At 47.4% G+C, this 15,988-nt stretch overlaps 1 protein-coding gene across 1 annotated transcript in view; it reads left to right on the top strand.

Moving 5' to 3' along the window:
* Window positions 1–14,004, top strand: part of LOC147747788 (uncharacterized) — a 178,997-nt gene extending 164,993 nt beyond the window's left edge. The window contains exon 7 of the mRNA XM_086936364.1: window positions 13,646–14,004. Within this exon, the coding sequence (XP_086792490.1) occupies window positions 13,646–13,759 (114 nt within the window). The 3' untranslated portion in view covers window positions 13,760–14,004. The remainder of the gene's footprint in view (window positions 1–13,645) is intronic.
* The last annotated feature ends 1,984 nt before the right edge of the window (window positions 14,005–15,988 follow it).

Below are 15,988 nucleotides of genomic sequence, written 5' to 3'. Positions count from 1 at the left end.
ATTTAGCAGAAGCACACTGTACACAGAGACAGAACAGGAATAGGATAGCTAAGATCATCCCAATGACCATCAGAATCTTCCATCCCCACTTGGATATCAATCCCCAAAACCATCCCATCAACGACCAATCTCCCTCGTCTATATGTACAGACTCGCTAACAGCGTCAATTCGTAACCTGACAACCGAGCACTAGTTAAGTGCTGTGTCTTGGTACGATTTAACAAGGTATCCACTGCATGTGGAAGCATCACAATCAGTGTATTGTCCATCACTAAGCCAGCAGACCTGTCGAATCTAGACAGCCGCTGCCGCTGTAGCTCTCAAACAACTCGGCAATGCTCTAGCTACCGGATCCAAAGTCGATGAAAAATAAGCACATGGACGCTGCTTATCGCCAAACTGTTGAGTCAAAACTGACAATGCACATCCCTCTCTCTCGTGGACATACAATGTGAAAGGCTTACTGTAGTCGGAGGTACCCAACACAGGAGCCGAACACAAGGCATCACGTAATTCTGAAAAGCTCTTCTGACATTCGTCAGTCCAAGGAATAGGATTTGGAGTATCCTTAACAGTAAGAGCTATTAAAGGCTTAGCAAGCAACGAAAAATTAGGGATCCATTGTCTACAGTATGACGTAATACCTAAGAAAGCACGTACTTCTCTCTGTGTCGTAGGCACACTCATTTTCGCAATCGCTTGAATTCTTTCTGGGGTCAGTTTCCTTTCCTCCTTCGATAAGAGGTGACCTAAGTAGGTAACTTCTTGTCGACAATATTGCAACTTCGAAAGAGAAACCTTATGATGGAAATCAGACAGATGACGTGACAACGACAAAGTAGCCTCTCTACAGATCTCTTCATTGTCGGCAGCAACTAACAGATCATCAACGTACTGGATAAGAGCAGCACCATCAGGTAAAACCAGCAAATCAAGTTGTGGTTTTAAAGCCTGACTGTAGATCGATGGACTCTCGCAATAGCCTTGAGGAGCGCGCTTAAACCGGAAACTTCGTCCTCCTAAAGAGAAGCCAAAAATATCTCTACTTTCCACGGCAATCGGGATGCTGAAGAAAGCATTCTTCAAGTCAATCACCGAAAACCACGTGGCTGTAGCCGGGATCAAAGTCAGTAAAGCGGTGATATCAGGTACAACTGGAAATTGCGGAACAACAATCTTATTCACCTCACGGAGATCGATCACAAACCTATATACAGGAGGTTGTGAAGAATCAGTTCTTTTCAGAACAGGCAAAACCGGACTATTGCACACATTACCTCTTTTTTCCTCAATCACACCTTTCTCAATCAGATCATAGGTGATCGCCAGAAGTGCTCTTTCACCATCACTAGACATGTGATATTGCGGAATGCGTGGTAATCTAGCATTCGCTTTCAACGTCACAACATATGGCGGAATCTCTAAAAGACCTACATCATTAGGCCCAGTAGCCCAAAGAGAAGCAGGGAGAGAAGACAATTCAGGTGGAAGTCGATCTTTAGACAAGTACATCGGAGAGATCACTCTCTTACCCAATGTAAGGTGTACTCCTAATGGAGAACAATATAACGTCGCATACAATCTCTTCAACAAGTCCAATCCCAACAAGTTCTCACCACAACCAGTCGAATTCACAAGGTCCACCAGAAATAGACAACGGACTAGAAATCGGATTCGTAACCGGGGCGCCAGAAAAACCTACTAAAACATTCTTTAAGCAAGACAAAGGTGCGCCAGGGAGTTTAGAGTGCATAATAGAACTCTTTGCAGCACCAGTATCCAACAGAAAAGGCTCTGACACACCTGATGCAATCACTTCAACATAGGGTCCACTCTGATCTACTAGAACTGAAACAACTCCCTCTCTTTGTCCAAGGCTGTCCTAGCAATCATTACCATCCACATTCTCACCTTCAACATAGTAATCGTCCGCATAGTACTGTGCCATCGTACCAGACACACCATTCTGCTGATCAAAGCTATTCATAGAATTCTGTGGAGGCAAAGAATGCGCATTCTGACCACGACCTCTACCTCTAGGAGCTTGTTGAACACCTCGACCTCTCACACCAGAAGCACCATTCGTGCGTTGTAACAGAACCGGCAACTACTCTTCAAATGACCCTCTTCTTTGCAGTACGCACATTGATTGGGGCCTACGGGAAAACGTGGTTGAGAAGACTCGAACCTTTGCGAGTTTCTCTGATATTGCTGAGGTTGCTGATATTCGCGCTGATTATTACGGGGCGGATAAGCTTGCTGTAGAAGAACCTTAGTCTTCAATTCCTTAGTCTTCCTATCCGCTTTCTCTATCTCATCCTTGTTTCTATTCTCATAGTACTGGGCAGTAGCCAAAATCTGCGCTGACGTAGAAACAGCCCAAGCACTCTCAGAATCCTTCAACCTATTGCATAATTCTGGAAGAAAATTATGGACAAATTTGTCAACGAACAACCATTGACCACCTTCCGTACTCATGTCCTGACCACCGTGGTCTACAAAAGTCTCTTCGAACCTAGTGGAAAAGTCAGACACAGTTTCGTCTTTCTTCTGCTTGCATGCAGACAACTTGTCCCAATTAACCCCTTCGATGCTCATGACGGAACGGTTCCGTCATGAGGCAAAGTGGAGCTGTGCTGATGACGGAACCGTTCCGTCATGACCACACCCATATCATTATACTCTAGCACCGGAGGGGAATATGGCTAGCAGCGATGAGGTTAACACGTAAAGCAGGCATCAAAGTCTTCATATAATCAATAATCCTACCAGGTAGTTCAGCAATTATATCCTCAGGCTTAGCACCACCTACTAGTCTACCATCTGCAGCTCTAAGATTATTTCATGTATCACCTAATTCCTGCGCATGATCCGTGTGACGAATCTTTCCCCAAATAGGCTGAGGAACAACAATCCCAAACAACATTTCTATATCAGCCAGATTCATAATACATGAATCTGCAGTTTGAGATAGCTCCTTATAAAACCCTGCTGGATGTTTGCGCGGATCAGGCAAAGTCTGCTTAAGCGCTAAAACTTCAGTACGCTTCCATGGAACATGTACCCAGACACGCTGAAAGTGTGGCGGAATGGCTGGATTAGCTTGTGCATCACCGGGTCTCCAAACTGGGGGAACCTCTCGCATCGGATATTGTCGCACCTTTCTCCTAACCGACGAATCAGGCTCAAACAATCGCTGAGAAGGAGAGTCACTCCTAAACGACAACAACGTCGCAAATGCTTTCTCAACCCCAAGACCCAGAGCAGTCCCTTTCGCAAACTCAGAACGTATACGGTACAACTCAGGCGGAGTTTGTCCTACCTCATCATCTTCCCATTGTTCACGAAGGAATGAACACATCATATTGAAAACATATCTTTGTTTCGGTGCTTCCCATTGGTGGAAAACATCCATAACACCCTCAAGATCATATTGCGAAGGTTACGTAATCCATTTACGCGCTAAGTGATCTAGCACTGTACGTTCATCAGGACTAGGCAATTGGCTACGCAATTGCTTACGCTCTACAACAGGAGACATACCTAACGAACCAAAAAGCATCAGTCATTCTCTGTCGAGCAGAAGGAGAAGTTGACAAAAGAACAGGAGATGGAGCAGAATGAGAAGAAACCAAAGTCGGAGCAGTAACAGAAGGAACAGGCAATACAGGTGTAGGAGTAGCAGACGAAGGAGGTAGCAAAGCCGGCGGCCCTTGAGAAGGCTGCACCAAAGGAATAGGAGCCAATGGAAGAGGAGCTGGCTGTTGAGGAATCACAGGTGGCAAAACAACCGAAGGTTGCGCAACTATAGGTGGCGGAGGTGCTGTAGCACTCTGCACATAAGGGGGTGGCGAACTCAATAGGTGCGACATTAAAGGATCTTTTCAAGATCTTTCTTCTCCTCTTGCTGTTGAGGTGGCAAAGCTGGATAGCACTTGTCTACCGCTAGTTTACATTGCCTAAGCATCTGTTCACTTTCTTGTTCTTCCTCATTATCCCTAAACTGTATAGCAGCTTGCACCATTGACATACCTCGTTCTCTTTTATTTTTCTTCGCTAGCTTAATTTCTTTCTGTTTGGCTTCCTTTCGCCATAAGCGGAAAGAGTCAAACATCGCCGGCCGGGCTTCCTTCTTGAACAGTTTAACTTCGAGATTATCTAAAATCTCCGTTTCAAAGCTACCATAACGGGGCCACTGTAGGACACCGTCTTTCCTGGTATAATTGATCGTTATTTCATTATACGTGATGGGGCCCACTCCATGTTTTACGTAGAGCTCATAAGTCGGAGTTCCAATCGGAGGAACCAGACACGAATCCTCCAATCGGGAATCCCTAGTACAACCACAACCAAATATCTTTCCAAGTCTACTAAGACCAGGCATCTTCGCTCACTCGTCTAGCTTCAAACTTCAAGGGAAATCTTAAAATGATAGTCTTGTGAATACACGAGTCCCTCGGCTTTGGGGCCTGCAGGTACCAAATCAAAGCGATCCTCGAAGGGATACCAAAACAAAACTAAGGACTGGGAGACGCTCCACTCATACTTAACTGAAATGTCAATGGCGTCACCAGAAGACCCGTCTATTGTCTCGCTCTACAAATCATCTAATGGCTCCAAGACAGGGCGACAGTCATGGCAGCAGTCCTTCGTAGCCGTCGGAAAGCGGGGAACCTCGCAGCAAAGACTTTCGGACCACGACGACATACAGGGGTCGATGAAGTGGCAGGCCTTCCTCCAGAATTTCCACACGAAGCTCCTCACGATCTTCGGGCTTGGACCGGTACCGCTGAAGTCGCCCTACATTGGGCGCCAACTGAAGAACCGGGTTTTAGAACCCAGCGGCGCCAGGGATGACGCCCGATGTCTTCGGATTCCCCTGCCTCGGCAAACAGAGACACGGGACACTTCTTGATGACATCAAAGACCAAATTTATTGGCTGCAACCAGGAACAGAGGTCTACGAAGCACAACACGGGTGGTTCGCTAGAGACTGCACAAATTCATAGAGAGGAGCATCATCTTTTATGCTGAAAAACACATTCCTGGCTAGCATCAATTACATACAAACTGACCAATCATAGGGTGACATTTCAAACATATCTCATGACGACAATCCCACTTTCCGTTGTCCAGCCCACCAGAGATGACCAAGCAAAATTCAACATTCTTGTTCGAACGGGCCGGACAAACCCATTGTAAAGACCTCAACCCAAATCAATAATTAAGCCATAAAGGAAGGAACAGAAGCAGATGAGAAACAAGATAGAAGGGTGTGTGCATGTTCCATAAACTCAGCAATGTCCTGCTCTTTGATCTCTATCTGACCAGCTGCTTAACAAGGAACTGGCTCAACGATGTCAGCCTCAGGCAAGGAGTCAGTTCGGCCAGGTCACACAGGAGTCAGCTAAAGGTGTAAGTGTCCCAAAGACTCGTTCGGCCATAGTCATCGGCCTATGTGAGGGCAACCACACAAAATGGCTGCCACACACAAAATGGAACCCGAGGGTTCAAACGAAATCCCTGAATACGTAGTGTTCTCATTGATCGATTATGATGAAAACACTCGTACATACCGCACTCGTCATTTGCGGTCCGCTGACACCAAAATCGTCTATATCCGACGACCTTCACTGAACAGGTTTAAAATGACGGAACCACAGGACCGCAGAACCACAGAACCACAGCATCTTCCCTACTGCTGCCGGCTCCGCTATCAAGCCAGATAGACGTTGGAAGTGTACCCTCAGGCATCTCGGTTATTCCGGTTCTTTGGCTCTGATTTGGAGCGTTGCTGTGTAGCACAGTTTTTGCGAGGAGACCCGCAGTTGTCATATCCCCGTAGACGGACAACTGGGCGGCAGTGGGTTTACATGGTGGTCCATTTCAAGAGAAGCTGTATTTACCGTGTGGTCCTGGTTTTAACGTCTCTGTTCCATTAGCAGGTCCGCTGTTTGGGGTGTCACTATCGGGGCGACATGAAGCCTTCACTGGAGGCTGGTGCCTCACTGGCCTCGTCTTCAGAACTGAACAGACGGGGGTCTCCTTCCACATCCGAACCACCCCCCCACGGGGCCAAGGGCGGTCACCGCCTGAATCGCCTTTCTGCGCTCCACTATGATTTGTGTAAGGTCTGGGGAACCAGTCCCCGTCGGGCTAGATTGGATACTGAGCTGTGCTAGGGTGACTCTATGGCCTTGTCTCCGTGACTGCCGCCTAGGTTGACTGCCTTGTGTGTCCGCTGTGGTTGGGCGACGGGATACATGCTGTTCCAACCAGGCGTCCACCTCCTTCGGGTCCGTAAAGAAGTGCGTGGTGCCATCGTGGATGATCTTGAGTTTGGCCGGGAACAGGAGGGCGCATTGGATATTCTTTTGGCGAAGTGTGCGCTTTATCACCTGGAAGTTGGCCCTCTGTTGTTGTACGGCTCGGGAATAGTCGGGGAAGAGCATCACCTGCTTATCCTCCACCTGCAGTCACCCGTGTGTCCTAGCCGCTCGGAGGATAGTGTCCCTGTCTTGAAAGTATAGGAGTTTCATCAGGAACGGTCGTAGGGGCAGGCCCGGCTTGGGCTTTCGCGCTGGTACTCTGTGCGCTCGTTTAATGGAAAAGTAGGGAGTCAAGTCTTTGGCAGGTGTAAAGGTCGCGATCCAGGCAGTGATGTATTGGATTGGGTTGGCCCCTTATGCCTCCTCAGGTAAATTCATGACTCGGATGTTGCTCCTCCGGGAGCGTCCCTCCAAGTCGTTTGTTTTATATTCCAGAGCCTTGATCCGGGATTGTAGGTCTGCAATGTCGCAGTGGTGTTGTTGTACTTGCAGTTCCAGTGCCTGTACTGTCTTTTTGCCCTGGGTGACTTTGTCCGTTAGCTTCCTGTGGCCGTCCCGGAGAAGATTGAGATCTGTATCTTAAGTGTCAAATTTGTTCTCCATTGCCACTCTGGAATGTTCTATGGCAGCGAGGACTTGGTCTAATTTCCTGCATGTGAAGTCTTCTCTGGCATGCTCCTCCCGCGGTTTAGTCGGGGTTGGTGGCTGAGGTGTCATCTTCTGTTGGTTTGCCGCATGGGTGGTCCCCAACACTCGCTCACGACCCATGATGGGGGGCTCCGGATCCTCTACACGAGTCCTCGCGGACGACTGCGGTCAGGTGGGGACGAACGCTCGCGGATATCCGCTAAGCCGTTGTGTCAGCCACCTGTGCTCTATGCAGGACTGGCACTTGTCGACAAACCAGGGCGTCGCTCCTCCACGGATTGGCAGCTACTGATCTTTGGAAGGTATCCAGAAGCACAGCAAAACGGCGATGCCACGGCCCCGCGTCGAACAGTCCTGGTGGGCCGGTTCGCCATGTCACTGTGGCGGTGATGAGAACCCGCCCCCGCCTATAGCCTCACTGGTCCGTCCGGGCCCAGCTTTGTCACCACTCCGTGGGGGAGGTCTTTGTGATGTTCTCCCGATCTTCAATGCCGGGGCCGCCGGGGTTCCCACGGCCTATGGAAGCCTGACCACCGCCGGCACACCTTTCTCTGCCCACTCGCATTCCTTGGGTTGCCAACGGGCGAGAATGAGGGGATGGCACACGTCTGTGTCCGTACACCGCACACAAACTGGGGTGTCGAGCTGGTCACTTCCCACTCTCCGGTGAGGAATTGGGGTATTACCCTATCAGGACCCGTGGAGCAGTGATGTGGCGGCAATGCGCTACTCCCGTCCTTTCTCCCAGACTTGCTAGGCCTTCCCAGCGCTCATGGTCGTCGGGGCAGTTCAGTCCCTCGCAGGATGTGCCGGTGTCCACGCAGCGGGGCCTCCTCTCCGCGCAGCTTCCTCGCAGTGCAACTGATGCGTGTGGTTCCCGCTCCGCAGGGAGTGCAGCACGGGAGACAAGGGTCCCAATCGGGGGCACGCGGTGACAGCCAACCTCTCCTCACAGGCACCGCGGGCGCTCCCCGTTATGCAGCAGCCTGGCACGATTCCTCCCGGCGCCTCTCACAGTGTCCAGGGCCGCAGCGGTGGTGATATGACCCGGCGGGAGTGGGCTCCCCGCCGCGGTCGCAGCTTGCCTTAACGCCGCGGGCCCTCCTCCCCCGGATCGTTAGGTGTCAGCCGGTGCCTGGTCGCCGGCGCGCGGACGCTGCTGCCTCACCTTGGGCCTGCTGGCTCGTCGCTGGTGTGTTCGGACTATGAGCCTCTGGGGCGGGGCCACACACGGTCCACAGCGTGCGCCGTCACTCTACCTGGTGGCCGCCATTTTGTAGGGCCGTACATGGGGACTACGAGCGGAGCGCTTCGGACGCCTCAGAGACCGTATCACAGAATTCTGGGCACATCGGGACAGCCCTGGGGTGTTCTGGTCCCGATTTCTGCCCCTGATGCTGCTGTAGAAGTTGAGGGGGTTACATGGGCGGCAGTTGATTCGGGCCGGCAGCCGGAGCCTTAGGGAGAGCGATCCGCCATCCTGGTCGGCTTGGCCACACCCCCCATTTCCACTGCCCTTTAGGCCCCTCTCATGCACCTAGCTTGTTGTTAAATGTATTTTAACATTATATGCCAGCCTGATTGTTGGAAAATCAGAAGCTCACATTCCCCCAATCTTACTGACAAAGCTACGCCCCTGGTAATAATAAAGCCTGTTATTTCGTTTCCCCACAATTACTTTTACTGTCTCAGTAATTCAGGGAGGGGGGAAACGGGGATTATTCACCCTTGGAGGACAGCTTTTGGGGATTGGATGTAATGTGCCAATTTCCGCATGTTTGTCTCTTCTGGAGATTCGCCTGTTGCACAGAGCTGTGGTATTCTGCAGAATTTAAAATTCCGACTCCGAAGGGGCTGGATTATGGGGCCACTCTTAATGAGGATCTTGTGAGGCAGTGTTAACTAAATGTTGTGGAAAGGATGAGCACACTATGCAGACATTATGAGGCATCTCCATTCATTCCAAAGCAGCTTGGCAGAACAGAAAGGAACATTAGGTTGTTAACACGTGTGTGTCTCACTAGAATGTACTTTAGGATTCAAGACGTGTTCAGAAAAGACGTGCAACATGCTCATGTTTCTTCTTCTGAGTGTCGTGCTACAATAACGGCAATTTTGAGAACAGAGGGAAGTGAACTTCAATTTATGCTAATCCTAAACTGGAATCATTCCATCCGCCCTGTCTGAAGTACATATAAGTATTTAAAGTGCTTGTATTCTTCAGAAGCAAAAGGCCTTCCCTCTGATCGTCATATAGGATGGCTACATTGTGATGTGGATTACAAATTATACGGTATGGGGCGCACATGCATACCGGGGCAGGAATTATGATTCCTGGCTTGTATTGCCGCCCCATTGCATGTAATCTTGGGTATGAATGGGCGGTGTTGGGTAAAACATCATGAAGTGGGACCCAGAATTACGGACCATTTCCTGTACATATATTCCCAATTTTCCACACACAGTTTCTCCTGCTGAAATCAGAAGGGACTGTGGGTGGAAATGGGTGGAAGGCCGGATGTGACTCTGTTCCTGCCAGAATTAGCCAGAGTAGTTTCTCCCATGGAGATATACCTCCCCCACTTCCGAATGGAACCCCATTTTACGAACATTATCTCGCCTGTAAGTGCCTGGTGTCAAAAAGCAACAGCAGAGGTTGACCAGTTACCTTATGTAAAGTGTCTGACTTGGTATTGTATCTGTAAATCTGCAAATTATGCAGCAGATGCACATGTGTTTTGCTATTGACTATGATAATTATCCATGTTACATTACGTTACACTATTCTCGGTTAAGTTATTGTGCACTCTTTTTGTATAGCCCAGCCAGTATGCTTGTTTGAGTTTTAGAAATATCAAAGCATATTTACATGAATATCCCCTCCACCATCAGATCAGCAGCAGCTCTTTCACATTTCATGAAGGAAGTAAAACTCAACGCTTCAAACACTACCTCGCCTCTTCCACCAGCTCTCCCTCCTTCCTCTGCCCCCTTTGACTGATTCCAAGGCGTCCATTGAACGGACGTCTACCACATGTAGTCAGCTGCTTGTGAATCTTGTAGTGCGAGATGAGCTGTGAATAATGTTGAGCCTCCAACTGAAACAAAGCAGATGTCATGACGCGCACACGAGCACAAGAGAAATTCAGGGTCAGATGTACAAAGCATTGTACCTGTTGCAAAAACTCCAGTTTGGTATGTGCAACCATTAAAATGCCTTTTCGAATGTACTAATCCCATTTTAGGGGTTCGTAAACTTTTATTGACTTCTAAAATGGGATTTCAATACCATACTTAATCAGAATTTGGAAGACTCATGTTGCAGGTGACCCTCTTAAATTCCGTTTTGGTATGAGATATATATATATATATATATATATATATATATATATATATATATATATATATATATATATATATATATATATATATATATATATATATATATATATATATATATATATATATATATATATATATATATATATATATATATATATGATAATTCCCTGAAATCTGGTCACAAAATATTGAAAATTACAGTCTCTCAAGTTAGGCTGTTAATGCATATGCAAATGCACAGGAGAACCTCCAAAATGGTCTCATTGTTCAGTCCACATCACCGGTTGTGACATCAATGTTTTTTCTCAAATTTGTTAAAACCTTGCATTCATTAACGAGGGCTGAATAATGTCAACATCAAGAATTGTAATCCCCTCCTGAACCAATAGCTTTACTAAATTAGACCTTTGAGGAGCTTACCACCTATTGCAAATTAAGGCTGGAGACAAGTGAATGATAGCCTTCTCAACCCCTGTGGCCCAACAGAGGGTAATGTCCTCTGCTCTTTGCAATCCAGCTGCAAACTTTCGGAGATTTATGGTTCATATATTCTCCGGCATGCTTAACCAGTTTGTGGTAGTATATTTAGATGATATTCTTAACTAGGGTAAGGACAGCAAGATCCACCATCAACATGTTGTCCAAGTACTGTCAATTTAAGGGAAAACAATGTTCACGGTAAACCAGAGAAGTGTGAAATTGACAAGACCAAGGTGGAGCTGTTGGGCTTCAGACTGAGTGTGCACAGAATTTCCATGGCCCCCTAAGGGTGGCATCAATTATAGATTGACCTATTCCAACTAAAGCAATAGAAACACCATGCTGTTTAGCTCTACCTCATTTCTATTGGCAAACTGCAAGAAATGTTACCCATTTATTGAGTGACATTAGCTGCATAAATAGGAAGGAGATGTTAGAACAAGAGTCTTGCTGGGACTCGAGAGCTGAACAAGCCTTCAATAATTTTAAGTCAGGTTTTACTCAGGTCACAATTTTACAGCACACAGATTCTACAAAGATTTTTTTTCTGGAGAATGATGACTCTGACAGAGCAATAGGAGCCATTCTTCTGCAACTCAAAGAAGTTGATGGGTTAATAAAGCATCCAACATGCTATAATGTGACGATCCAGCGCAGGGCGCGTTGACGTCATTACATATGAAACTGAAACTGAAATAAGCTGATTGGCTCATTTCAGTGTCAGTGCTTCGGTGCTCATGGGGCTATCTCAGCCCCTGAGCACCGAATCACATGGGAGAGGTATTGTTGGATAGGGAGAATCTCTCCTTTACAATGGTACCCTTCCCTGGTGGATTTCTGCTTGGAGATCACCCTAGGAGGGCGTTCCATGCAGGGATCCACCCACTAGGCCCAGGGAGGGGAGAGCGGGCCAATGGTCTTTGCTCCTCCAATAACATTGAGCAAATTCAGTCTTTCTGCCCTCCCGGGAGGGAAGAAGTCACCCTAGACACCAGGGATTTTGTTTATAGGTCAGGGGTGGGGCTGCCCAGAATGGGCATGCCAATGCCCCCATCATCCCCCCCTAAAAATGCTTAAGTCTTTCTGCCCCTTAGGCAGGCAGAAAGCCCACTAGGCACTAGGGATTCGTTTTTTTATATACGTAGGGGTTGGCATTTCCCAAAACAAATTGCCGCAGTCTTTCTACCAACCCAGGAAGCAGATGGGGCAAAAGACCCTTATTTGCCTCCGAAGGGGCAGAAAGCCCACTAGGCACCAGGGATTATTTTATTTCAAAATACAGGGTTAGAGGCTGCCCAGAATGCCACAGTCTTTTTGCCCCCCCCCCCCCAGGAGGCCCACTAACTAGGCACCAGTTTTTTTTTTATACATAGGGGTGGGGGCTGCCCAGAATGGGCATCCCAATGACCACACCCCTGAAAAAATTGTGAATGTCTTTATGCCCCCCTCCCCCCGGGAGGCAGATGGGGGTATTAGCCCCTTATCTGCCTACTGACGAGGGGGACCAGGGATCATTTGTTATAATATACGTAGGGTTGGGGGCTGCCAAGAATGGGCATGCCAGTGCCCCCACCCCAAATTAGCCTGTCTCTCTGCCACCCCCAGGAGGCAAATAGGGACACCCGTGAAGTTCAGGGAGGTATGGCTTGTTTGGATTCCTCAATGGTTTCCTACCAAAATCCCCTGTAAACCTCAAATTTACCCAAAACAATCACATTTTCTTCACATTTCTGTCTGGGATCATGGCGCTGGCACAAATTTCATACCACTCAGTATTCCCCTCAAACTCCCAATTAAATGATACCTCACTTGTGTGGGTGGGCCAAAGGGCCTGCGACTGGGAAGAGCCAAAATCGTAGGTATTGAGGGGATAGCACAGCAAACCTTCTAAAATTGTTTTTTAGGCGATTTTGCATTGGACACCCACACAAGTGAGGTATCATTTTTATTGGAGAACAAGTGGAAACGCTGGGTGGTACGACATTTGTGCCGGTGATCCCACAAAGAAATGTAAGGAAAATGTTATTTTTTAGCAAAATTTGTGGCTTGCATGGGATTCTGGGTGGACACATCACATATTTCCAGTGAAAATAGACCCTTTTTTTGCAGTGTATCTAGCTGTGGATTTTTGAGACCCTAGCTCAGCTGGCACATAGGGAAACCTAGCAAACCAATACATTTTTTTAAACTTGACACCCAGGGAAATCCAGGATGTTCTGTTACCCAAACTCCCTTCCAATCTCAAACTATGTCAAAAAACACACATTTTCCTCACATTTCTGTGATGGAAAGTTCTGGAATCTGTATGGATCCTCAAACTTCCACCCAACCCGAATTCCCCAAAGTGCTTCACTTGTGTGGGTTGGCCTAGTGCCTGTGACAGGAAACGGCACAAAACTCAACATGGACACTTCACATTTTTCCTGTGAAAATTGAACCTTTTTTTTTACAATGTGCCTAGATGTGGATTTTGAACCTTAGCTTAGCCGGCACCTAAGGAAATCCAGCAAACCTATACATTTTTTAAAACTAGACACCCAGGGAAATCCAGGATGGGGTGACTTGTATGGCTCGCACCAGGTTCTGTTACACAGAATCCCTTGCACACCTCAAACTTTGTAAAAAAAAAAATTCCCTACATTTCTGTGATGGGAAGTTCTGGAATCTGCTTGGATCCTCAAACTTCCACCCATCCCTCATCTCCTAAAGTCTCTAGATAAAATAGGTACCTCACTTGTGTGGGTAGGCCTAGTGCCTGCGTCAGGAAACAGCACAAAACGCAATGTGGACATATCAAATTTTTCCAGTGAAAATTGACCCTTTTTTTGCAATGTGCCTGTGACAGGAGGAGCAAGGGACCAGCAGGAAGGCACACCGGGGCACGGAAGAGAAGCGCTCCAGCAGTACGTGGCATCGCAACCAGGAAGCTGATGTGTCGGGGTGGAGGAAGGTGGCATAAACAAAAGTGGCAGGTAGAAAATGAATGAGAGGAGTCTCGAGGAAGTTGAAGAGTAGAGCAGGAGAGGATTGAGAGCAGTGGAGGTGTGCAGCTCGGATTCCGGGGACAGCGCGACGGACGAACCGGCCTTGGCAGGAACAGAGCCTGGAACGGGAGTATAGGATGAGATTACGGGCCGTGGTGGAAAGAACTGGAGGGAAGGCGTAACGCACGTGGCGACTGTGCCTCCGGTCGGGAGTCATGGTTCAAGGCAAGTATTGTCTACAATTGAGCAGTTAAGACATGGGGGTCTTCTATAATGGGTTCTGGGGTCTGTTCCTGAGGGAACCCTGTTGGAAGGAGAAGCGGTAAGGGAACAGGGTCAAACCCCAACACTGTCTTTGCATAGTCACCCAGACAGTGGTGTATCACCCTTGGGAGGCTATAAAGGTATATAAACCATGGACTTGGTGTATTGCTCACTGCACGAGTGGTGACTGGTGGAGTGACTATCATTGTTCATAGTAGAGTACTAATTTCCAAATACCCGTTTATGTTTTCCAAGGGCATCGAGGAGACAAAGGATGGGAGAACAGAAGTGGAAGAGATGAAGAGAAGAGTGATGATAAATCTTTATGTAATTTGAGAAATTTAAGAATAACTAAGAAGGAAAAGAATAAAGCTTCACACTAATAAAGAATACTGTGGCTCCGCCTTTTTATTGTCCCCCTGTCACAGTGCCTAGCTGTGGATTTTGTACCCTAGCTCAGCCGACAGCTAGAGAAACCTAGCAAACGTATACATTTTTCAAACCTAGACACCCAGGGTAATCCAGGATGGGGTGACTTGTATGGCCAGGTTTTTGCAATGTGCATAGCTGTGGATTTTGAACCCTAGCTCAGATTGCACCTAGGGAAACCTAGCAAACCTATACAATTTTAAAAACTAGACACTGAGGGGAATCAAGGAATGGGTGACGTGTGTGGCTATCACCAGGTTCTGTTACCCAGAATCCCTTGCAAACCTCAAACTTTGTAAACGAAACACATTTTTCTTATATTTCTTAGATGGAAAGTTTTGGAATCTGCATGGATCCATAAACATCCAGGCACCCAGCATTCCCCAAAGTCTCCCAATAAAAATGGTACCTCACTTGTGTGGGTTTCACCAGGTTCTGTTAGCCAGAATCCCTTGCAAACCTGACACTTTGTCAAACAAAATGACATTGTCCTTTCATTTTTGTGATGGAAAGTTTTGGAATATGTGTGGAGCCTCAAAATTCCGCTCACCCCGCATTTTCCAAAGTCTCTCTTTATGTAAGCAAGTAAGCACTTACTTACTTACTCAAAGTCTCTCGATAAACATGGACCTCCCTTGTGTAGGTAGGCCTAGTGCCTGCACAGGAACCAGCCCAAAACACATCAAATTTTTCCAGTGAAAATTGACCCTTTTTTTGCAATGTGCCTGTGACAGGAGGAGCAAGGGACCAGCCGGAAGGCACACCGGGGCACGGCAATGTGCCTAGCTGTGGATTCTGAACCCTAGCTCAGCCGTCACCTAGACAAACCCAGCAAACTTACACAATTTTGACAACTAGACACCGAGGAAAATCAAGGAATGTGTGGCTATCACCAGATTCTGTTACCCAGAATGCCTTGCAAACCTCAAACTTTGTAAATTAAACACATGTTCCTCATATTTCTGTGATGGAAAGTTTTGAAATCTGCATGGATCCACACACATCCAGGCACCCCACATTCCCCAAAGTCTCCTAATAAAAATGGCACCTCACTTCTGTGGGTAGGCCTAGTGCCAGTGACAGGAAATGGCACAAAACTCAACATGGACACCTCACATTTTTCCAGTGAAAATTGACACATTTTGTGCAATGTGCCCAGCTGTGGATTTTGAACGCTACTTCAGTCGGCACATATTGAAACCCAGCAAACCTATACAATTATGAAAGCTAGACACTAAGGGTAATCCAGAATGGGGTGACTTGAATGGCTCTCACTCGGTTCTGTTACCCAGAATCCCTTGCAAACCTGACACTTTGACAAACAAAACGCATTTTTCTCATATTTCTGTGATGGAAAGTTCTGCAATCTGCATGGATCCTCAACCTTCCACCAACTCCGCATTCCCCAAAGTCTCCCAATAAAATTGATACCTCACTTGTGTGTGTAGGCCTATTGCCCACAGCAGGAAACGGCACAAAGTGCAACATGGACACATCACGGGCCCGATTCC

Source organism: Lissotriton vulgaris, chromosome 1_1 (assembly GCF_964263255.1).
Source record: "Lissotriton vulgaris chromosome 1_1, aLisVul1.2, whole genome shotgun sequence".
Classification (NCBI taxonomy): domain Eukaryota; kingdom Metazoa; phylum Chordata; class Amphibia; order Caudata; family Salamandridae; genus Lissotriton; species Lissotriton vulgaris.
Note: the sequence above shows the minus strand (reverse complement) of the source record. Positions and strands in the feature narration are given on the sequence as shown.